We start from the raw sequence: 25,566 nt of genomic DNA, 5'->3' as shown, positions 1-25,566 counted from the left end.
GGACCCTCTGATTTTCTTGCACTGGTAATCCAACTTGAATGAAGTCAGACAAAGCGTGCTTTTTGTGTGCCTAAGCCTTGCCAGAACTACTCACTCATGTTAGAATAACAAAGAGGCATATTTGACTTTGGCATTTATAATGCCAGTGTGAAAACTTAGAAAAAAAAAAAGTAGTGTCATAATTCTATAATTCTGGTCGTGCTATCTTTGGTTGTTGAGTGTCCAGGTATTTTTTTATTTTTTGTGAGCAGACAGTTGCAAAGCTCTGAAGTATTTGGGAGTGCTTGGGCAAACTGACAGACAGCAGTGAGCTAGACTGGAACGGGGTGTTATTTATGTATCGCGCGGTGGGAAAGGACATTTATTAATGTCAGAGTTAAAGCAGCACTTTGGAAACATTGGAGTTAAGAATGAGAATACCACAAAAGAGAGGATACAACACCACAACCAAAGCAGAAAAACTTATTTTGAACATTTGCCCAATTGACCACTTTTACAAATATTACTCTTAATTTTGTCAAGAAACTCAAGCCTGCAGCGTGTACCACAGTTTTTGTACTTTGCGCTCATGTCTCGAAGCACGCAATCAGTTGCAGATTTAAATAGGATGTCCTATAATGCCTTGCTGATGATTTGTTGATTTGGTGCTATTCCCCTCTGTTGCATGTCTTCCCCTCGGGTCCAGAGTTGTGATAGCTTGATGAAAAGACTGTGATGAAAACTCTGGGATAATATAATTTTTGGTGGGCTGCCATACGGAGCTCTCAGGTTGGTTCATGATCGAGGAAGGGAAACCTGGCCGGGCTTATGGTTCACAGCTGTGCAGCTGGGAGCGAGTGCCAACTCATCACTGTCTGCTGTGTGAGGAACTTGGCATTTTTGAGCGTCTTTACTAGACAATATCCTTTGTCTGCAGATGAATATAACTGCCTGTTGGCTATCAGTGTCCTCTCCTTTCCAGTTTGATGAAACTGCAAGAAGGAAAGGTCCAGACAGGCTGCAGGTCAGTCAAAATCCCCTGTGAACACAAAGCTGAAAAGTACTACGAACATCATCACGTCACATTACCGAGAAGGTTGCAGAGTGAGTAAGACAGTAAATCAGCACACAAAAAAATAACTGCAAACATGTTCAAAAATGTATTTAAAAAAAGATGCTTGTTACATTTTGAGGCCAATCAGTGTGATTTTAATAAAGCTAGAGTCATAACTTCCAAGTTTCATCAAATCAGCAGTGGTGTCTACGATTTCACAATTTCCTCGATTTCAAGGTCAGGTACAGAACAAAAAGCTATGATCTGTTAATGTGGTTGACAGGCATATCCTAACCCCCCCAACTCACACTGACTACAACGGGCGGACATCAGATCCGGTGAGCAAAGACTGTTTCATTAGAAAGGCTTAGATGTTGAGTGCCGTAACAGTTCAGGATTAGCCAGGATGACTAATCTAACAGAAGTCTTGCACGGAGCCTCCTCCAATCTGCTCTGCCTCTCGCATTCAGAAAATATCAGAGTTTTGATATGAAAAAAATATTTTAGATGTGCTGCAAATCTAGGCTCACAGTCCTTCTGGCCGTGTAAAAGCAGATAGAGGCACAGCAAAGTTTATCCCAAGGTTTTTGCAAAATACGTGGTTCTAGAAGTTTGGCCACATAGTAACTACTCGTTACAAGCTGGCAAACTGCAATAGCTGGTGAGCTAACCGCTAATACGCTAGCCTGCCTGGCTAGTTCTAGTGAGTCACAGTGACACCAATCTTTGTGTTCCCAGGATTGTACACCATTTCATTAAATAAAAAGTTACAGCAGGGTGGAAACTAATTATCTGAGCTTGCTAACTGTCAGCTAGCAAGCTAGCTGAATTGATCAATAAGTTCATAAAATATACTCAAAATACACATTTGCACCGACTCCTGTCTCGGTACTGTTTTGTGTATTATATGCTTAAGCATAGCAAAAGATAACCCACAGATAAGCAGAGGAGGGATTTTTGTTGGCTCTAAAAATGCATAATAGTTCATGTACAAAATTAAATTGTTTTGAACATTAAATTCAGAATTGAACTCAGAAAAACTATGTTTATTACAAGCCTAATGCTTGTAAGGACCAGTCGTTATTCATATTTTTGAGACCTTTTTGGACTCTAGCAGCCATGAAATCTGAACCAGACCCTGTGGTATTTGCTTGCACATTTCTCTGTTTATTTATTGTCTTAACAGTTTGTTATTTACACTTAATGGAAGGGAATGTCAGAATTCATTAGTGCAGTGAATTTTTTTTTTTAAGAAAGTCTGAGAAGTGCACAGGGGATCACAGGACAGCACTTTAACCTCCTGAGGAGTGCAAAATTGTGAGTGACTGCTAGAAGGAAGCAGATGCAGAGAGGCAACAAGCAGCGTGTGAGCACGACACGCGAGGCTCACTGCAACAGACCCGGTGGTGTGAGCATGCTGTAATGATATAAAAGCTAATTTACAGATCGAGAACAGACGCTGTGTTCACCCCCTCCTCCGCTACCAGAGAGCGCTACTCTGTGTTTGGATGGAGCTCTGAGAGGCCGTTTTGTATGCGCATGTTTTTAATGGCAACATCGCAAGCTAACCACCCCGCTGCCACCAGTGTGCAGCAGTTTGATTTTATATTAAAAACGGTCCTTAGACACTGAAGGGGACGGAAAGCCACTTTTAATATTTGGAAAGAACTTTTACTGTTCATTAGTTTCTTTTATGAAATATTGCTGCAGGACGCCTGAGGAGATGTGGGATCTTTAAAAAAAACTTCAAAAGAGCTGTTCCCTTTTAAAACAATTGAGCTAGTATCACAATACACAGCTCATTCTCTGAAAGACTGCCTGACTTTAAAAATAAGCGATATATATATATATATATATATATATATATATATATATATATATATATATATATATATATATATACCATTTACCATATATATACCATTTTCATGGCTGTAGAAAGGACATTTCCACACTAAATCTTGTGTTATGTGTTATGGTTGCATCCATCACCCTGACCTATGGGAAACCTCTACTGGAGTCTGGACAGGGTGAAGGTCAGGCCGATGGTGAGACCTACAGGCTGAGATACAGGGATGTGACAGATGCCAGGGCCCACACTTTCCCTCAAAACAAGAGCAACAACACCAGGGATATCCCTTCACTATTTCCATTCCTTCCGTTCAGTGCTGAGAAGCGTCAGATCTTGAATAGTGACCAGAAAGGCCAGAACCGGACGTAATTGCTGCCTGTGCAGAGGCGTGGAGGCATAACCTCTAATTTCTTGTGAATAATGTCCCTGTGTCAAACGGCCAGCCAAAAAAAGTGGCAGTTTCTGTTCCTTAGAGGGTTTGTGGCTCGGCTAATACACTCAACTGTGGCTTTATGACCAATGGGCTTGAGGGCCAGGCTTCTGAAACCAACTGACTGCTTCCTCTCAGTGCCTCCCCTGTGCTCTAAAAAGTTCAACATCAGGTTCAGATAGGATATTCAAGCATTGTTTCTTTACAGCAAGTGCAAATATTGCATATCAAGCCTCAGCAAGTTCTGGAGACATGATAGAACGCTAATGTGCAGAGATTCTTGTTTGCATTACATTTCCAAAATCAGGTTCTAACTCACACAGGCTGCACCCTCTACTGTACTCTTCGGGTAATACCCTCCTCCAATCACAAGCATGAATTTGTCTTCTTATAATTTACATAAGCACAGCCGGCCAATCAGGGCAGTCCAACCCAAATATGTGCAGACCCCACAGTATATTACGCAGCATGCACTGCTGCCAGACTATCTCTTTGGCGAACAGTGATTTTTCCACTGACTGCCTACCTACATGTTTGTAGTTTCCACTTCAGGAAATTCGTCAGTGCCCATCATGTCATGTCATCAGGACAGAGCTTCACGATACCTTTAGCATGTTCTCCATCACCGATTTCCACACAGGAAACTGGAAGGATTGGACCCAATACCGTAATGTCTGCTGCATCTATTTCAAGCTGGCCAAGCAGTGAAGCATTCAGGGACCTCATCTCCAGCTTGGACAGTCTCCCATGGGCAAGCCTTAGGTTTATGGATGGTCGGATGGTGGTTATGTCTGAGACACATATCAAAGCTTTTTCGCAGCCGCCCCACAGCTGTTGACTCGTGCTCTAATGCATTTTGCGAGAAGTTGAGACGCAACTCCGTGTTTACAGAATTAATGGACAGGACACTGAGATTTGGTTTACGACGCTCCTCCTCCCGTCATGGGCATCATGGAAGTGAATTGGTCCTCCCAGAAGGAGATGGATTACCTCTCAGCAGAGATCTAGGACCTGTTACAGTTACAGGATGTGGTCCAGGGGATCGCCTACTACTGGTTGTACTAAGGGAGCAGACCCTGCCACACCAACAAGTTGAGTATCTGGGGATTATGCTGGAGGCCTGCAGACTGCAGGCCGCTCTGTCAGAACACAGACAGACTGACCTGCTGTAACTGACTGTCATGCAGGTGCTGTGGTTGGTTGCAACTGCCCATCTGGTGGTACCACAGGGGATCCTACACATGTGACACCTGTAGATATGGTTTGCCAGCCTTTACTTGGATTCCAGGAAACAAAAGCAGCGCTTGGATACCATTCCCTTTTCAGTACAGATAGACCTTTGATACTTGGGGTATCCACAACACCTTTGCAGTGACGGTGTTCACAGATGTGTCCCTGACGGGGTAGGGAGGGAACTGCCTGGGGAGAGTGGTAGGTGGGGTGTGGCCCTGATGGAAGACCTATACATTGACCTCCTCGAGTTACAGGCAGTGTTTTTGGTCCCCCAACACTTTGAGCCCCTGATATGGTTGAGGCATGTGTTGGTGAGGACCGACAACCACACCCTCCTGGTCTACATCAATCAGCAGGGTGGGGTTTGGTCCGCTGCCCTGTTGAGAATGGCTAAGAGCCTTTTGTTGTAGGCCTCAGAGCACAGGTTGTGCTCTCCACATTCCCGGTACGGCTAAGTGTAAGTGGGTCTGATTGCCAACTGACACAACACTAAATGCCTGCTGTGGCCCTCCTTGGCACTGCACTGCACAATCTGGGCCATCCTCTCCAGGCTTGGCTCCTGAGAGGGACAGGCCAAGGAGTGCTGGACTGTCTGTACAGGTGGTGCAGACCATCCAGGTAGCAAGAGCGGAATCCACCAATTCCGATCACAGGTCAAGTGGTCGGGGTACAAACATTGGTGCGAGGAAAGGAGGCTAGAACCCCTGTCGTATGCAGATGGTAAGAATGTCTCCTTTTTGCAGTGTTTGATAGATAGAGAGATGCCCCATGAAAAAGGATACGCAGCAGCCATGTCTTCACGTCAGGAAGGGTCTTGCAAGGGTTTTGGCAACAGACAGTTCTCTGGTCACCCTCTCCTGGAACGGTTCTTGTAGGGGGTCAGGAGACAGTGCCTTTGATGCATGAGTTCTCCCTGAAGTGGGAACGGCCATTGGTGGTCGCGGCTTTGGTGAAGGGTCTTTTTGAGCCTCTCTCTCCATGTGGACTAACTCGCACTTTATACTATGTCAGTTTCTTTGAGTGTCTAATAAGGAAGGGGTTTTGTTTACATTTAAGTTAGGTTCGAGCCTGGTGCTTCGCATACAGACAATAAAGAGTGCCTTGTGCATCAGTGTCAGATGCTGAGGAACACGGAACAAGCTGCTGTATTTGACGCACTGGGAGTTAGAACGGGTTGAACTTGCATAGTTTGTTAAATAGTTTATATTTATTATAATACTTTATTACTAAAAGTAAGAGAAGAGCTAGGCGTATATTTTTACTTCGTTTCCCCCAGCTTTCAGTCTCCATGCTATGCTAGCCTAACTACATCCACTGCAGCTCTGCACTTAACGTATAGATGAGATTAATATTGATCTCAACATTTCACTTTTGGAAGAGATCAGATAAGCTATTCCCCAAAATGTTGGACTGTTAGTAAATTAGCTAAAAGAAAAAAAGAGGCGCAAATTAAGAAAAATCACAGAGCTAGAAATAAAAGCATGAAAAGAAACAGCCTGAGAAAAGGAAACTTTGTGTTTGTGTTTCTCTCCTTGTTGTTGAAGTGACTAAAAGCTTCTCCTTTAAACAGTATTGCTTTTTACACTAAGCATGTCGGGGAGGTTATAAAGCTTGCTGCATGGAATTAAAGAGCCATTAATCATTGTGAGTTTATTTGCTCTGAGTGGTTTGGAGTCAGTGGCTTCCTTCAGCTCCTAGTTTAGTTTTTTAGAGGAAGTTGCTTCTTCAGAGTAATAAGCTCCCTCATCTACTATCCTCCTTCCGCGCTCTTCCACTGACCCCCGCTAACAGCTGGTAGTGTTTAAACTTCAAAGAGTGATGAAGATTTTCAACCACATATTTTCAATGTTTTGCTAATTTTCTGTTTTAGCACGTGGCTGATATTAATGATGAAAGTCCCATGAGATTTTGTGGCAGCCTCTGTGGTTGAGTGCAGAGCATCTAAGCTAACTGGGACCAGGACAGTGGGATCAGAGAGACAGAGAGACTGACAAACATGTGAGGGGGGGGCAACAGTGGTGGAGGCCAACAGCCTTTTACTAAAACCTGCTGCGCAAAAGGATGTCAAGCCTGACATGGCCTGTTTGTAATAAACAAGAACAGAAGACGAAAGAATCAGACGAGACCGGGTCAGCTGCAATGAGGTGCACACGCACACCGTTACTATAGTGTCTAAATATGTACAATATATAAAAATGAAAAGTCTATAAAAAAGATATTTAGCAACAAAAACAACAAAAAATAAGTACTTTTAGGAAAAAGTAAGGTAATTTTCTACATTTTCCCAAAAATCCTTCATTAGAAAGTTTTATAGTTGGGGCTCACAAAGTACTTATGTGCACAGATGACTTCAACTAGCAAAACTTACTGACAAAAATAATGAGCTTGTTTGTCAAATATATTTTTATTATCTATAATAAATACTCCCACAAAATCTGAAATTAATGGAAATAAATTGTGAGTAATGTGGAAAATCTTGCTAAAATTCATAATATCTGTGGTGGAGAAATGACACACTATTGTATTCCTGATTATTATTGATATTTTTTATCCACTAACAGTTTATGTATTTATGTATTCATATTATAGTGTGGTATTTATACATAACGTTTGTGCAGACTTCCCCGTTTTCCACGCTGGTGCTGCATAACTAACAGCAAGTTACTTTGTTTGTCTAAATGTCTCATTGCAAGCACAGAAGTGTCCAGACTGTATAAGAGGATGTTGAGCAACCCAAGCAGATGTGGATCTTGTTTAGATATTGCGGTCTCGTCAGTTTTACTTAAGGAATGTCACTGCAGGCGATGCAGAGTGTTTCACGCTGAACAACGTATGGGGTATTTGGCGTGAGATCAAACGTGAAGAAGAAGCGTTTATTTTTATCATCACAGTCAGAGAGCGAGAAGAGGGCTTCCTAAAATGTTTGTACCAACTCCCGATGAGGTAGTTGATGGAAACGCGGGATGAAAGTTTGCCGCTAGGACGGAAGCAGCAGCTTAAATAAACACAGACTCATCAATTAAGTATAACATTTTATTTGAACGCTCTGAAACATATTCAAACCACTAATATTTGTAACACTTTTTTCATAAAATTCATTTTAAGCTTTTTTCAAACACATTTAAAACAAACTCTGAGGCTCAATAAAATAATTGGGCCTTCCTATTCGCCAGGGCCAGCAGTCGGATGTTGCGAACACACCCAGCAGCAGCCTCCTGGAGCATCTCATCATCAGAGCCCATGATGTGGATCAGGGGCTGTCGGAACACAAAGAACAGAGGTAACAGTTTGCAGCAGGAACAGATTCCTAAAGAATCATGTATTTCAAACAGTATGCTTGTACACCTTACACCCCTCATCCAGTGCCCAAACAGGTAGCTTGCTATACACATTGCCATGTCAGCAGCAGCCAATGCACACTACCACCAGCACGGCCTGCAAACATATACAGTGGCTGTGCGGCGACAGTCTCAAGCTGCATGTGTCCCTGTTTGTGTGTATGTGTGTGTGTGTGTGTGTGTGTGTGTGTATGCAAGTGTGTGTTCAGCCTGTGTGTGTCCCACTTTTACCCTTCCAAACCATGCCTCTGCAGCAAAGGGGTTGCAGCTGCGAGCACACATGCTTCTGTAAGTTCATTCAGATGAAAGTCGTGCAGGGCGGGCTCGACATTAAAAACCTGAGCATGAACCACACCACTTGACAGCCCTCCCGACTCTCCAAAGGTCAGATTATATCCGACTATTAGTGGCTTGTGTAAATGGAACTCGTTAGATCTCAGTGCAGAACAAGGTTTTTGCGCTCTCCAGAAATCTGGAAGTTTATTTTTTTTTGGTTACATAAAACCAAACATTTATACGATTTTTGTCCCCTTATTGTGCAGAATTGAGCAAAAAGGGAACACACAGGACATATGGAATACCACTGAGTGGCATGTGTTGTGGAAGGGTGAGTTTTTTTCTCCATTTTATCTGCAGCGAAATCACTACATTATGTTTGTGGGCGGCTGTGGGGCTGAATGAAAATAAAAAGTAAATGCAAGCATAAATACTCTGGTGTAATGGATGGATCTAAATGTGTTCAATGTGTGCTCTTTGGTAAAATCACAATGCAGTGCCACTGAGGTTTCCTAAGCCACACTTGCAATTATTTCGGGTCGTCTTGTTTACGTTCATAATGAAACAACGGCAACATTACATCCCTCAACTAAGCACTTAAGGACTCCCTGCTCCCAAACATAATGAAGCTTTGATGAATACTGTAACTGCTGAGAACGTCTCAACCACTTTTAAGCCCCATATATCAGGGATTTGTTCCCAACTGAATGAAAAAGGATTTGTAAAAAGATTTTTCTTTAACAAATATCATGCTGCAGCAGGCTTACAAGTGGTGTTTGAACACCGTCGGGATTGTTTCCCCTGGTTTCAGCGCAGCAATGCCACATCCCTGTTGATCCCGAGCAACACAGTGGACAATATCTAGTCTGTGGCTGTCAAAAGGAAATGATCCAAGAACTAAGCCCCTCCAAAACCTACAAACAGCCACTGATTTAGATTTAGTTTAAGGCAGCAGAATGATTCTAAAAGATTCTGGCAAATCTCCATTTTCTGACCTTCTCTCCCCTTGTTTCCCTCTTATTCAAAACCTCATCCTGTTCAGCACTGGCTCCGCATATCAACATAGGAAGTGATGGGATTTCGTTAAATCAAATTAAATGTCACTCATCATTTTCAGGAAATAATTGTTCGTAGACTTTGACCTAATCTCTATCTTGCGGATCCAAAAGGTCCTCACTCACAACACGTCAAATAGGGACGCTCAGTTAGGACCCCTTGGCGTCACTTTTTAACGTACTGGGTACCCCTTAGCGTCATTATTTAAAGTCGCCCTATTATGCTTTTTTCCTCTCCTTTAATGTGTTATATATATTTTATTTTTTTACATGTAAAAGGTCCGTAGAGGTTAAAACCTGAAGCCCACGCCTAAAAGGAGTTACCCTCCCCCTCAGAAACACTGTTCCTGAGCTGCCTCGATTGAATTCCCTCCTTCACTTCCGTAACTTTATGAGGTCATAATGAGGTTTTTTTTATGCGGCCGTCATGTCGAGAAGACTCTGCGCTTTGCTTTGCTCTGCAAGGGGAAATGTCCTTTGTTTGGACTTCTAAAGGCAGTTGAAATGAAGAAAAAGTGGATACATTTCATTTTTAACACTTTGCCCGAGCAGTACAACGAAAACTTAATGTGTTTTGAACCGCTCTGGAAGACGGGGCTGAATTCTGTTTGTAAGGGGCGGGATGTATAATAGGGCCTGTTTAACATGCAGGGTAGTCCGATAGCCTTCAATGTTATGAATTCAAACAGAACTACTTGGTTACCTTTAGGCAAAAACAATACTTGGTTAGATTTAGGAAAAGATCATGGTTTAGCTTTAAAACAGTATGTTTATAACTTAAGTTCCATACGTAAGTTATGTATGTGGCGTAAGATAAGTGCCTTACCTAACTTTAAATAAATCCATGTTGACTCCACAGAGGACACCAACAGTCGTCTTCTGGGTGAAAGTCCTGTGTTTGTTGATCCATCCATAAACGCCAACCTCCTCCCTATGCAGACTTTGTTGCTCTTTAAACTACGACACCTGACTTCCTCCTTTACTTCCGTCATAATAACTACGGCCAATAGAGACAGCGCTGCAAATGCAACACTGATGCTAGAGGGAGACGTGGAGCGCCACAGTTTCATGCGTAGAGCAACCGACCGAGCTTCCGTGTGTTACGAGTTGGAAGTGGGAATGGGCCGGCTGATCAGTGCTTATATTGAAAACCTGAGATTTATTTCCTCCCAGTCATCATTGTGTTCATGATGCATTTCATAGCAGAGCTAAGTCTGACCCTGACTCCTCCCCACCTTGCATAAAAACTCAAAATGCACATTTGTGTTTGTTAGTAAACAGCCGGAGTAGCAGAGACAAGATATTCTCAACATTTTTAGCGCAACGATAAACAGCAAAAGGAAAACAGATGAAAGTCGAGTTGAGCCAGCTTTTGTGTGTGTGTGTGTGTGTGTGTGTGTGTGTGTGTGTGTGTGTGTGTGTGTGTGTGTGTGTGTGTGCGCGCGCGTAAAAAGGGCTGTGAACCTACAGTGCACGTCAAGTTTAAAAACTGAGAAAATAATATCCTTCCTCCTGATTATAATCACATCATTTTGTGGAAAAACGGCACGCAGCCGTCCAAGACGTCAGCTCCTCTCAATGCACCAGTGTTGAGGAGTCGATGTGAAACATTTGCACTCTGGTTTTATATGATTTTTTAAATAGCATCCAAAACACCTCCAAAAGCAAACTTACATCCACAGGCTCCAGAAAACATGCAGCTCACTAAACAAGTCTCTTTTGTGAAAAGAGAGGATGCATGAGAAGTGCCAGGGGCGGCGTTTTTGCCAACCTCATAGCATGTTATTCAGACGACGCCAAATAAGGTCTCCCGAAGCGCACAGCTAGGCTAAGATAAGCGTGTCTCTCTTTGCTGCTTTTCTCTCTAGCTCGCTCTATCCCTCCCAGCTGGGATCTCTAGGAACATAATACGCCACTTGTTAGATATTGCCTGACCGTGGTAACATGAACACTTGCCCCATGTTTGAAAAACTGAATCGTGAGTTTTTTGAGGGTTTTTTTGCACATCAGAGAGCTCCAGTGAGTCCTGACCTCCAAGAAGGGAGCTGTGGAACACGCTCCCCCCATCATTTCCCCTTGGCTGAGGAGGGAGGGGGGAGGAGCGGGCGTGCAGTCTGAGAGGGCTGCACATATTGTTGCATTTCCACACGCACGCACCTCTTTGCACACAGAGGTGTCACGGTGTTAAGTGCGCTCTGTCGGACGGTGTCTGCCTGCAGGAGTTCAGGTTTAAATTCCCCCTGTGCCGGGTCTGACAGCCATTACGGCTCCATCAGCTACTCAAGCATCCCCATGTTTCAGACTCCTCTGTGGAGGGCAAACAGCACAGACAGACAGCAGTGTTTAGCTAGGGCTGAGGGGAAGCTGCTGAGGGAAGTCAAGGTAAACAACATTCTCTGCAGCCTCCAGTGAGCCAGAGGCTGTTAAGCTGCTTTCTCTGTGTCTCTAAAGAGGAAGAGGAAAAAGGAGGGGAGGGCCGCTTTCAAATCAATGGCTTTAAGGGGAACATTTTCAGCCAGAACTCCTCTGAGCACGTGCAACCTAAAGAACATGGCTTGACATTTCTGATCTAGGCGTGAGGGGAGAGAGGCTTAAGTCAAAAGGCTCTGAAACATTATGCTCCATGGATCTCAAAAACACGGTAGTCATAACAGAGCAGACAGCACACGGCGCCTGTATCATCTGCTCACCACACCCACAACCTGAAGTCACGTTAAGCGCAAACCAACGGGAAACTGCAGAAGTAAACCCTGTGATTCTCTACTTGGTTTTTTATTCCTTCACCTCACATTTGGGGTAATGTTGCCCCAACAATAACCGAAGTGTGCTCATGGCAACAAAAGTGCAAACTTGCTTTTTTTTGTCATTTGCATATGCAAAAAGCTGAAAAATACATACAAAGAATTGCCAAAAGCTGCGCTCTGAAATACCTTCAATTAAAAAAAATAACCAACAATTACCATTCGCATTTTACAATTTTCATCAATTTACTTCATAAAGCTTTTCTCATGAAAGAACCTCTTTAATACAAATAGCTGGATAAAGCTGCCAGCAAGGATTTATGGGTTCAGCAAACAATCCCCAGTCCTTTTTGAAGAGATGTAAAGTTGTGTGTGTGTGTGTGTGTGTGTGTGTGTGTGTGTGTGTGTGTGTGTGTGTGTGTGTGTGTGTGTGTGTGTGTGTGTGTGTGTGTGTGGGGGGGGCTTGTGGATTTGTACATGACACAAAATGAAGCATATCCGTATCAAACTGCGAGATACCAAGAGTGGATGTTAAATCGAATGGCAAGGTTGATTCATCCCTCAGGCTAGAAGTTTCTTTTCCCTGGTATGTATTTCCTGTGAGAGCGAGCACCTGAACAAGGTCTGATCTGAGGGGCCAGCAGGAAAATATGTTGGCAGAAAATGTACACAAGGACTTGTGAATGATTACAGGTTGTGTCCAAAACAAATCAAAAGTGTTTTATTTAAAGATGGATGATACTAGATAAAATTGAATTGATTCTGGATCATATTTGAAAGCTTTGGAAAGGGTCAAATGAAAAGACTATGATGGTCACTAATGTGTTTTCCAGTGTGAAATACTTTCTCTTCAATGCCTGATTTCCCCTGTGAATCTTCAGGGACTGAGTTATACACCATTAAGTGTGCTAGAGAGGAAAGTTACTGCTCTAAACGAACTTTGGAGTAAGAGAGACCTTTGCTCGTTTGAAATCGTATACTACACGTGGGTGAACATGTTTTGAGAGTTTCTCAGTGGCACAGAAAAGCTCTTTGAAATACAGTTGCAATAATAAAAGAGGTAGTTCCAGATTTTGACACAGGGCTGTAAATTAGACACAGGGCGCTGTATCAATCCCCGATAAACCCTCTCCAAACCTGTTCAGAACTTTTGGGGATATTGTTTTAACACATTCTCTCTAACAGATGCCTGTATATCACTAAGCAGAACATTGCAGCGCGCACTGAATCCAGGAGATTGACAAGCTCTCACACTGTAATGTTTCCTCAGGGGTCAGGCAGGTAAGCATGGGCCTCCCTCCCAGACTGGCTGTGACCGAGGCCAGACCGAACAATGAGGCTGCCTGTGTTGTGTTTCCATGTCTGAGATTAAGAACAAATGCAACGCTGGTGCAGTTACGTGGCCTTCGGTAATTAAGCTCTTTAAAAGTCCAAAAATAAATTATGGAGAAGTGTTGCAACTCTCAACTGGTACATTAATAAGGGCAAACACAGAGACAGATTAAAAAGGGTGGCATGTCACACACACTCACACCCAGACACACACACAAAGTCATACTCGAATTTCAAATATAGACACACACAAAAAGAGGGCATGTCCAGTTTCTGTCGTGGCTCGAACTACAAAAAGCATCCAGCTTAACGACTTTTGTAAATTGACATAACTCTTTCGGAACACCCAATGTTCAGTCCAGCTACCAATTATGGCTAGTGTTGAACCACATACACTGTAACGGCAGATCAAGCTAAAGTACACCATTTAATGAACATGGGAAAAAAACTATCTGGCTGCAATGGCATAACCACTTCATAATTTATATCGCAGTTGTTATTTAGGAGGGGAAAAAGGATTTAAACTGGCTGCGGCCACAAAACGATTTCTCATGTGAAAGTTCTTCTACGTGAAACATGATTGAATTAGAGAAGGAGATAGCAGTGTTTTTCCCAAAATGCTGAAATACGGGTACATGATCATCTGTGACAAGACATCAATTACAGCGTAATCTAACGCTAAATCTCCACATCACTGTCAGAGACAAACATAAACAGTCTCTGGAGCTGAGAATGGAAACAGCCCGACAGGCTCAAATGTTAGACAAAACAATGCTTGTTTCTTTTTGGAAGAGCATACACTGCAATGATGAAGAGAGCTGGCGGATGTAGCTTTACAGAGTCGGGGGTTTGGTGGGGGGGAAACATTGTTCTCTCTTAGCCTTGAACAGCTCTGACCCCACTCTTTGGCGTGAACCATATCGCTGCTGCATTCTGCCCTGATGTCCAGGAACAGCCCTTAGCAACAGTTACCCCCAGCTACAGCCCTTTGACTTGTGCTGTAATGGCATCTAGGGTCTACCGGAGAAATGGCACTGCGCACACACTGAGCTGTTTGCTTTTCTGAATTCCCATGACGGCTAGAAAGTGGAGTCATGTTTCCGCCGACGAATAAAAACCCACTTTGTTTCTGCTCCATCGGTCAAAGGCTCTGAAAATAGTCACAGCTTTTCAAAGTTTATTACTCTGTGTTTTTCACACATGGCTAAAACAAGGGGGATGGGAGGCCAAATCGCATTTTCCTCAATGTAATTATGCCAAATTTAGTCTCAAAAGCACCAAATAAAGCTGAGAAAAAATTGCTTACTAAATTAGCCACAAGAAAAGCAAAAGTAGGGAGCTATAAATCGAGCTTTAAAAAGACAACAGCTGACCTTGACAACCCCTTTCTCGTGCATGGTGATGCAATTGTTGGGGTCCCTGGACAGCTGGTACAGGGCCAAAGCCGTGCTCTGGTGGACTGCCTTGTCCTTTGACTTGAGGTACCGCACCAGGGGGGCCACCGCTCCGGCATCACCGAAGGACGCCCTGTTGCTTCCCCACATGCAGCAGTGGCCCACGGCCTCAGCCAGGTGGCGACGGAGCCTGTCATCAGTCTGTGGAGAAGAGAACAGGATGCTATTGGTCCCCAGAGACCTGTCTTTACAATGCAGATAATAACAAGGTCTGCTACAGCTCTGCAAGAGACTCCTGGCAGAACCTTACTATGTTCTTCTCATTAGCTGGGTTTATGCTGCATTCAGTAGGAAAAGGCCAACTAAAATGAATTGTGAAGACAGTTATTTGAATATGGAGAGTAACTGCAGTGTTGTTGAGTAGTAAAAGCTCGTTTTTTGTATCCAGCAGTGAAGTGTTCTTACCGTGTTAGTCAACTTGGCCAGCAATTGGACAACCCCGTGATCAGTGAGGACCGCCAGATTCTCCTTGTCTCTGGCTATTTTGGCGATGGCGGCGCAAATGCTTGCCAGCACCTCGTTGTTTGTTGACTTCAGCAAATTAACAATCAGTTCCAACCCACCGACGAGGGAGCGCACCATTTCCCCTGCATCCTACAGTCAAAGAGTCTGTTATTAGCCGGTGCTCTGTCAAAATGAACGAGGAGGATGACAGAGAGGGGAGCTAGTGTAATGACTGAGGAAAGAGCAAATGCCCTGCAGGGGCATTTTAAGCAGGACAGACAAAACAAAGGATACTAAATAAGTACAAACAAAGTATTTTCATCAGGCAACAATCAAAGTCCCATCAGTGCAAACCAAAGAGTAGAACTATCTTCATCTGTGTAAAACAGATGCTTTCAGAAATAACAAACCCTCTCCTACAGTAGAACTGTGTTGTGGATCTGGGCGGACAACGCAATAAGTTTGACATCTTTGTCAACCTCTTTCCTCCTGTCACTCTAACTTGTCATAATGAAGAAGCCAACATAGAATTTAGAGCTTAGGGGTGACATTTAAAATGTTTGCCTCAGACTGAAACACAGTGTAGACTCAAGGCTTCACGGTTTGAGTTCACGGCACCAGCTGGCACCACAGACCTCTCAGCCACTTACGGGGCGATGCCTACCAAACAAACGGGCTCATAGCGCCGAGAGAACCACAGCGGAAGAGCTGGCGGAGACGCTGGTTTCAGCATGGCTTGGCACATCAGGCCGCTGTTTTAAAGGCACGACTCCAACGTATCGCCAGCCACGGGAGAATACATCAAGGTGGCCCAAGTCTGTAATGTTCAGCGCTTTGAAAATAGAACAGGAGCTTTTCCCAAAAGCCTACAATTACAGATGACTAGAACATTAATCTCCATGTCAAGAGCTGATGTATGACACACACGCTCTGGGGTAAAGTAATTAGAGAATTTATTACTTGCACTCTACAGTTGTTCTTCATTCGATAAATTAAGGGATTTTACATCAAATTCAGCCCTGACAGAAAAGCAGTAGATGATTTACAGTTTCCGTGTACAGCTACCTTTGTAGATGCACTGTCGTGTTCTCCCTAACAGAGAACTCACAGCAGAGATCAGGCCAGGGTGCAGTGTATGGGCCCTGTGATGCCGTGCCAGAGGATGAGCCATGTGTGCAGTGCAGGGTAGGGAGGGAGGGGATGCCGGGGCCAGGAGCTGACCCCCCTGACACACAGGAAGCCCTTCCTCAGGAATACTGATGACGGCTGGCCCGGGAGTCCCTGCGACAGAGGAAGCTCTCTCAAGCCACCAGCTGCGATAGACTAGCCAGAATCTCTTTCATGGCCTGGACGGGCCCCCAGATCTGAAAACCGCAACATTATGAGGCTGCACACGGAAAGGCCTTCCTCGCTATCCTCTCCCTCTCCCCATCCTCTTACCCAGGATGAAATGAAATAGAAAACACATTATCTGCTGTGCGTGATCTCAAGCTGAGGGGAGGCAAGCCAAGCTCAGAACAGCAGAAGTGTGCCCTGACCCCCTTCTCTGGAGCAATCAGGCTTCTATAACATACATGGCTATAATGTAAAAGGAAAAATAAATCAAGCATCTAAATGTGCCTCTGTGCCCAGGCAAATTAATGATACACCCCATTACGTGCGACTGGGAAGGTTGTACTTTCTTGATTGAAGAAAAGAGATAATTGAATGATTCACTACTAAGTCTTTACGGTACTGGTATGATACAATGTGAGTTTAAGTTGTGGGCCTGTGGGCATAGAGCAGCACTACTGTATGGAGCATCCAGCAGATGCATTGATACCACGGCTCTCTCATAAATCCACTATGGAACTGCTAACAAGAACCACATGGGGTTTTTATCTAAATAACGACTGCGGCAAAGCAGCTGTATCAGGTTCCTCAACTCCACGGGCCGAGAGCACTATTTAGCTCATGTCATTGCCCCTGTCCCAGGAAAATCACCCAAAAAGCATGTTCATGAATTTCCCTCAAAATTGGCACACTGACGTCCAGACAAACATTGTCAAACTTTGTTAGCACTCAACAGTGGGTCCGCAGTCCCCCTTCTCCCTCCATATGGTTGCCATGCATCATTTTCGCTACACTTCTGGGCCAGACAAATTTCAGCCAAAAAAATAAAAAAAGAGTTTCACCCCCAAAGACACCTGCCTGGGCCCAATATGTCTGTTTAAACTTAACCAGATTGTCCCAGTGACAAGCTGTTTACCTTAATCACGGCGATAATCTAATAGAACAACATTACCTTTGTAGTTGGAAATGATACAAGTGCGCAGGGGATCAAAGACTTGCTAATGTGTAACTGAAATTAGAGTTAACTGACAGCAGTGCTGTGTAAGACTATGCTAAAGGCCTGTAACAATATAGGTGGCATAAAGGAGCTTGACATTTTTAGAACAGTATTCTGCTGGTTAAGCATTGCACTCCTATAACAAGATATCGTCTTTCCTATTCCACAAAATTTTCTTCCTTATCAAAACCTGCGCCTATATTGCCCATAATGCAACTTGACCACCGACATTTCGTTCCGAGATACAGTCCGATGCCAATACTATTGGAAATTACTCTTATGCTGGATTGGGTATTGGCGAGGAAGCTGGTCTATGCACCAATCAAATTTCACTTTATTATTTATCAGCTAATTTACACTACGCAGGAACAACAACTCATGTCACTTGCTACCTGCACATCCAGCTGATCGGTATTGCACATGTGCAAACTAGCACTAGACACCTGTGGTTATACACTCTCGTGCACCCTATTTTTTCCCTGATAATTGTGTGCAACAAATTCGTGGTGAAATTGGCTGGAGGAGAGCTAGTTAATGTTAGTGAGTCCTGCTTGGCTAAGTGACGGTGCAAACAGCTAACGTTAACGGAGTTACATTATGATGTGTTCAAGCACTATTCAGGAAACATTTGTATTGAATGAAGGTAAATTATAACTATAAATCATGTTGTGTTCAAATGTAATCTTGTAAAATTTTGTTTAGTTTCTGATGAGAAATTGATGAGATGAGATGTTTTTTTCAAAGCAATATAAAATAGATATTAGAGAGAGTTATGACATGTATAACTTCCTAACTAGCGCTAAGCGGCATATAATTAAAACCTATAATGTCAAGAATTCTTTGTTAATCAAAGTATATATATGTGTATGTATGTATATATGTATATATGTATACACATATAAAATAATGTGTTGACCTGCAGTCTTTTCATTGCATTCTATGATTTGTTATGTCTGAAACTCTATATCTTTGCAAGGCATTTGAGCAGTGTTTTCATTAGGGAAGTGGGTTCACAGAAACTATCTGGTACCCTATGTTCTGTGTGTAGAACGGTGTCTGTAACTAGTAGCATGTTGCGGCAGGATTTTTTTCAGCTGGGAAATCAGAGGCCATGCCACAGGATATTGCTGAGTCTTTCTCCCTGCCTGCTTCCCAATTCACTAGTGTCAGTGTGCCAAGGAGGCTTCTCTGCTTCGTATTAGCCCCGGGGTTCACGTAAGCCCCCTCTGACACAGCTCTGCCTCTGATCACCTCCCAGCAGCAGCAGGTTGGAGGGAGAGCTTTGGAGGCATGGTGATATAAGCAGCCTTCTGTTTTGCGAGTGGGATAACCCTTAATTCTGAAACGACACGAACACTGCAGACCTCTTTGATTTAGGGGCAATCTGGTGCCTTTGGCGTGCTTCGCTCGCACAGGACACAGGACAGAGGACAGAGGAAGAAGATTAATGTACTTTGCTGTGCTGTACCTTTGCATTCTTGATGCATGGACAAAGGGCCCATGCAGCACTGGACTGGACATCTGCACTGGGGTTTTTCAATAAGGACCACACCAGGCGGACTCCATCAAGCTGGTCGATGATCCTGTAGTGAGAGAGGAACAGAAAGTAGTATGAGGGAAAATAGAGGGAGGGATGAACAAAAAAAAGAATAAAAAGGAGAAAGTTTTACATTTTGATTCAATTAAGATGTTTCCCAAAGCAAAATTATCTGCTTGAAAGATTTAAGAGTAGCTCATTTGATCATGTTTGTTTTCCAGAGCTCTGGCTGTATCCGTCTGGTCCAGCAGCAGGATAAAAAACATTTATCGATTTCAGCATTTGTTTTTCATCACAACTTGCCTTCAGTCCTTCTTAGTTCCTCTCCAGACCTGAAACTCACCCACTGTCTGCTCACTCAAATCACTCCCCGTGGAAAAGCTAAGCCTTGCCAGGGCGAGAGGTTAACGCACATACATCTGCGTATAGTGCTTCATACATGAATTTATAAATAGAAACTGAGACAAACTTACACTTTATCTCGGTGGCTTGTTTTTCAACCAAAGCCAAAAAGAGGACCTCTTTCCAAATCAAACAGAGCCAGAGACAGGTCGCTCTATATTTCATAGGGCCTGAGTGAAGTTTACTTAGGCATGAACTGTATTTCATGTCGCATACATGACTGTAGTCAAAACTGCAGTCAGGGTCTGGGAACCGAAAAAATTACGCCACAGTGCACCCGTTGTCTGGTATAAATAACATGTAACGTGTTCCCCATGTGTGCTTCCACCAACAAGGCCGACATTGAATGCTGTCATAATTACTTAAACACTCCCTAATCACAGTATCTCCGTGACTGGCAACGAGCGAACACTCATCAGGGACGTCCCCTGCGCCATCTGTCTTGCCTTTGCACATAAATCAGTCTACAGGGATCATAACATCAGATTCCAGTCTACAGGGCCTCCTAAATCCGGACCCGAAAACAAAAGTGAAGCATCACATCATCCGCCAAAACAGCTCCGTTTTCCCATGAAGCAGGTATGAAACAGATTAGCAATGAAGTTGCAGCTGACAGTGATGGATTAGAGGAGGAGACCGCAAACCCGGGAGGCATTAAACAACGTGCGTTCACTCTTGTAGCTACACATGATTCTTTGGGGGAAGCGCTATGTCATTAACCGCACACTGCCTACTGGTTGAAAATGAAAACAAACACATGAGTATTTCATGGAAAACTTGAAAGCGATGAACCTTTTTTGGGGGGCTTTCAGGAGTTATGGATGACCTGCATCAGAATGACGATGAGGGAATGATTGTACTGATCAACAGAAGGTGGTATTAGAGGGAAAAAAAGTTTCTGCTGGTAAAATGAAGTCATGTCAACTGACAAGAATGTTAACTGTGTGGTGTACATCATCATCATCATCATATTTGTTAGCTCGCCAAATACCATCTAATTACTGGGGATCTGGAAAAGCAGGGTTGGGTTGGAGCCGGAAACAGAGTTATGTTAATTGCTCAGCAAACTACTGTACACATACATGTCTCAAAATAAGCCATCGCCACAAAACCTACACAACGCACAAGCGGCCGTTGAAATGAGAGCTTTCTGTTTAAAGCCAAGTGTGAAGGCTGAAAAATGACACAGTCTGGTCATCATATACATAACGTGAGAAAACACGGAGAACGCGATGAACCGTGAAACACTTCGCCTCTTGTGTGAAGTTTAGCGGCTTTATTTTGACTTGCTTCACTTTTTATTGAACCCCTTGGGTGTTTCCTCCAAACAAATGTAATAAGCTCACATGGCAGCATTAACAGCAAACTAACAAAGCAAACTCAGACTTTAAGTTGTGTTTGTGTCCAGTGCTAATTAAGAAGGATCTCGTTGTCCACAACAGCCTTGTAAAAGCAATGAGACACAGATGGAAGCTTCACAATGTTCTGCAATACAAGGGTGAGGTTAAATGGAACACAGAACAAAGACTGCTCTGGACTGTGGTTCACTGTGTTTTTTTTCCCAGCCTTGTAGTCTTGGACAGGGTAGGGCTTTAGGTATGCCCGTCTGACCAGCTCAAGTCCTGACAGTGACCACAAAGCTATAGTAAAGCACTGGGAATTACACCACAACCATATTTAACACAGCAGGTACAATAAACAAAGCTTTTAAAATATGTCATTAAGCCGGGCATGAAAGGGAAAAGTACCTGCATAATTACAATTTAAAAGAACATAGATTTCTTTAAGCATCGGCCCATGACAGCTTAATGATACTGTGTTTAGATCCTGGAATTGGTGTCATTCCCTTGTCAAAACATATGACACGAGAACATATGTTTGGAGGTAATTCAGTAATGACGGTGAGCAAGCCACTAATGACGTTTTAAGAGACACCTCACATGGGGCTGTTTGCCTCGTGTAAACTGTACTCTACATGTCAAAGACCGTGTTAGCTGGTTGGAGACTTACGCCATGTTGTCCATATCAGTAGCACAGGCACCCACCGCCTTGGTTACATTCACAAGCAGAGCCTGTTGAAATGACAGAAAATAGTACATGCATTGATCAATATACCTTATAGACGCGTGGTTTAAAGATGAGATGACCCTATATGCAGCAAGAGAAGAAAAATCAACATGCCTGGTTTGTTCCAGTCAGCAGGTTAACTAGCGACCTGATGCCTCCACACTTGCGTATGGTGGCCTTGTTGGCAGGTATCTGGGCAAATTCTCCAACGGCTCCCACTACATTTACCAGAACTTCTTCAGGCTGATCAGTCAGCAGGCCAACGAGGGTCTCCAGGGCTTTGTACTCCTGAAACCTGTGGAGGGTGGAGAAGAGGGGCAGGCGTCATATTGACTAAGCGCTTCACATTGTTTGGTTTTATTTGTTACATTCTGTTGTTTGATCATAAAACAAAGTAGTGGACAAATTGAAGATTTGACCTTATGATGGAGCTAGAGAAAAAGTTAAAGACTACCCCAATTCATCCTGAGGGGGGAAATGTGGTGAAATTTATGGTGAAATTTATGGTGAAATTTATGGTGAACCAATAAGTTGTGGAGACATTTGACTCAAATAACAAATTTCAACCTCATTGTGGTGTACGTGTATGAAAAGCCAGAGGATCATGCAATTTTTCTGATACATCCAATGGGAACCATAAACGTAGCAAATCTAGTAAAACTTGGTGCCAGATGAAAAGTCAGGGAATCATCAAAGTCATCATGATTCATCTTCTGGCGACCAAAAATGTCTGTAAAATGTCTATTGCCTCCATGCAATAATTGTGGAGATATTTTAGTCTAGACTCAAAGTGGTGGACAGACCAACAGACCGCCAATATTGCCATCCTTAGAGCCGCACCACCAGTGTGGCTAAGAATGCTATAAGTTGTAGCAGCTACGAGGCCCTCAGCCACATGGGCATAGATCTCTCACTGTGACCCAGCAGTACAGCCGCTTTTCCCACGGCTGCTCACAGTTGTCCCCTGTACGTACTTTACATAACCAAAGCTTTGCTGCGGCTTGGAAACTCTCCCTCCCTCTTTAATTGTGATTTTTTCCTTGTTTGCCAGTGCAATAGAGTGGTAAACTACAGTAAACATTTAAAAGGGATATAATGCGGTTGCAAAAAACCTCAACAAACCTCTGATGTACAGTTAAGTTCTATGACTGTTTTTATTCACAGTTACGGTTGCTGGCAGCACGGTCCGTGAGCTATTGTAGAAGGCCAAGGTCATTTGGTTTTTGGTCAGTGTCCACCGACACACAGCCTATTCTTGGGAGTGAAAACACTGCTAATGAAAAGATGAGCTGCCAAAGTTAACTTCAGTGAAGTTTCACCATAAAAGAAAACAATGAGTTCCCTGCGCCATGACTGAAGTGTCATCCGCAGCTGACTGCAGTAGAATTATGTTGTTATCGCAGACATAACATTTGATAGATGATCGGTAAGTCGTGAAGACTTTTTTGTCAGCGGGAGTAATTACGTGATGGCAAGAGTAACATTATGCAAGGCTGCCTGAAGCGGCTTCTACTGCAAACACTGGGCTCCACACAGCTTGCTTAGGCCTGTCAAGAGGACGCAGCAACCACAGTGGGGCTTCTGTGCTGCAGATTTGATGATTGATTGTCTCCTTTTTCCTAGTCAAACTCGACTAAGTGACGAAAGCTCAAACACTGCCTTTTGTACTATTGTTTTAAGGAAGGCCCAAGTGAAAGTAAGACATTTCAGGGACCCAGAGATGCTAAGCAATGACAATGAAGAGAGAGATGGTTGCTCGCTCAACCTGAAATTGAACTGACAGATTGATCTGTTTCGTTTGAAAGGAAACAGCGTAGCAGTGAAAAACTTGGGCTGAGCACACAACTTCTGTGAGGTAGGCAGAAGTATGATTTGGAGGGGCATTTATGGCGTGCTCATCATATGTTGGAACAGAGGTAGGATGGTGGGGTAGTCAGTAATTGGAAGAGAACCCCGCAATCTTGACCCCAAAACATTACTGCGCTGGCAAATTTAGCTTGAGACTTGGCAGTCGTGACTTTCCATTACGTTGGAAGTTATTCCCTCACTCTTTTGTTAATGCTTTTTTTACAGCATTTTTGTGTGTCCATAGCACCTCAGTATACAAGCCCAAGGGACCGCCTATCGATGTGTCCATAAATCTGCACAAAAATAATGTTTCCAAGCAGGACTTCTACAAAGGTATTTTCATATTACACATAAGCTTGGACCAGGTAAAGACCTCTCTGTTATATTCTATAAAAAAAATAACACGCTTATGTGGTCTTTAAACAAACAAACTTTAAGTTATAAATGTAATTATATTTCGGGGAATCAATCACCTCTCATTTTGATGCATCATTAATCAGGAAAATGGCTAACACATGCTGCTACTTGTCTCGAGTGGAGGTCCCCGGACCTCTATACTGTCCAGACCGCGCAAATCATCAGTCACATTAATGAAAAAATTATGTTGTTTGCAACTGGCCACGAGGTCTGTTTCACTTGACCGTTCACTTAGTGAAAAAAAAGAAAATCCACTCTCTCCCTTTCACTGCTGCTGTAGCAAAATATATTCCAAAATTATTTTCATTTCAGCGCGGCGCTCAGCCCATGATTGATTCTGAAATGAGCGCATGGCCCTGAAACCCTGTTACCATTAGCAGCCTTTCCTTTTTGACAGTAATGACTCGGTCACTTCATTCCAAGCTGTAGCCTGACCTAGACATTTTAAGTGATTCAAATAAGCCTGAGAGAGTACGAAAAAACAGATCCACTTACACATTCAAGTGTGCATTAAAAACATTTGCCGTGCATCATGCCGGTTTCCTCCTGAGGAGGTGGCCACCTTCACTCACACCCGACTGCCCACATAGTCCAAAAAACAAAATGAAACATAACACACACACACAGGAAAGAAACCACAAAATGAGAACTCTGTTCACATTATGGCGCTCTCTCTTCGTGACATGTTAAATTTAGAGTGAGGGCAACCAAAGTGTTTTGTAGTGTTTGTAAATGAAGTGTCACTAAACGTGGCTTACATGTGACTAATGGCATCATTATCATTATTTCTATTATTGTTATTATCAGTAGTAATAGAAGTATTTTACATAGCAACCGTGTGACAAGTCATTACGTATGGCAGGGAGCCTGTACTGGCAGCAAGTGTATTAAGCTGCCACATTAATCATGGCAGTGTAGTTAGCTTTTATCATCACGCCAAGCTGCAGTCAAAAGGGTTCCCAATCTGCGCCAATTTAGTTGTTTTTTTAAGAGAGTTGATGTTAAATAATTATTAAAAAGATTTTTGGACCGTCTTCAGAGTAAAAGACATGGCACTTTCTTTAATCATTTAATGATAATAATAATTTAAATGCACAATATGTCCTTAGGTAAGCGAGGGATCATGGGAGTTGTCTTCACCGCCATTGCTGTCATCACTGTCATCACTGTCATCACTGTCAGCGTCTCCCGGTCAGGATTCCCTCTGTGTTCATCGTTCAGGAGGTTCTAACCTGGGAGCCAAATTATCCACAGGGGTCTCCTTCTCTCCAAAACAACGGAGCCATTGATTAAAAACCGATAAAAATAAATAAATAAAACAGTTTCACGTCAAAAATCAGCATTTCTCAGACGCTGTTCGATGGACAAAAGACGCCCAGGAGGGGCTGTGAGTCATGCTGCCGCCAACATTTGCTCAGCCTGTTTCTCTCATAACTTAAGATCCAGACGTTTGTTGACTTAAATCCTTCATCCGGTTAAAATCAATAGTTTAAAACAGGCAAGATCGAAAAAGTATAAGGTCAAAATGTTAGTTAAAACTGGATAAAAAGTCCATTAATGACAGCTTCTGGCAGACAACCACAGCAATGACCCAGGTGCAAAGGGGATGTGACGCTATTGACAGGAGACCAAATGAAATATACTGTTACCTTTATTAAAATGACTGATTGTGACTACACAACTCTAATATATAAAATAGGTTTTGTTTCTAGATATTCTAACGCTGAAAAGTTGATATTATACCTTAAAAGAAATGAAATTCCCCCAAATGATTTTCT

At 43.2% G+C, this 25,566-nt stretch overlaps 1 protein-coding gene across 2 annotated transcripts in view; it reads right to left on the bottom strand.

Annotated features, from left to right (window-relative positions):
- Positions 1–7,600: 7,600 nt before the first annotated feature.
- odad2 (outer dynein arm docking complex subunit 2) overlaps positions 7,601–25,566 on the bottom strand; it is a 41,357-nt gene continuing 23,391 nt past the window's right edge. For both annotated transcript variants that reach the window (XM_054623101.1, XM_054623102.1), the window contains exons 16-21: positions 21,638–21,818; positions 21,467–21,528; positions 18,986–19,100; positions 15,150–15,338; positions 14,664–14,885; positions 7,601–7,805 (exon numbers count right to left, since the gene is read on the bottom strand). In XM_054623101.1, the coding sequence (XP_054479076.1) occupies positions 7,689–7,805; positions 14,664–14,885; positions 15,150–15,338; positions 18,986–19,100; positions 21,467–21,528; positions 21,638–21,818 (886 nt within the window). In that variant the 3' untranslated portion in view covers positions 7,601–7,688. The remainder of the gene's footprint in view (positions 7,806–14,663; positions 14,886–15,149; positions 15,339–18,985; positions 19,101–21,466; positions 21,529–21,637; positions 21,819–25,566) is intronic.

This window comes from Anoplopoma fimbria, chromosome 21, assembly GCF_027596085.1.
Source record: "Anoplopoma fimbria isolate UVic2021 breed Golden Eagle Sablefish chromosome 21, Afim_UVic_2022, whole genome shotgun sequence".
In the NCBI taxonomy this organism is placed as follows: Eukaryota; Metazoa; Chordata; class Actinopteri; order Perciformes; family Anoplopomatidae; genus Anoplopoma; species Anoplopoma fimbria.
The sequence above is the reverse complement of the archived record's forward strand: the minus strand, read 5'-3'. Positions and strand labels throughout refer to the sequence as shown.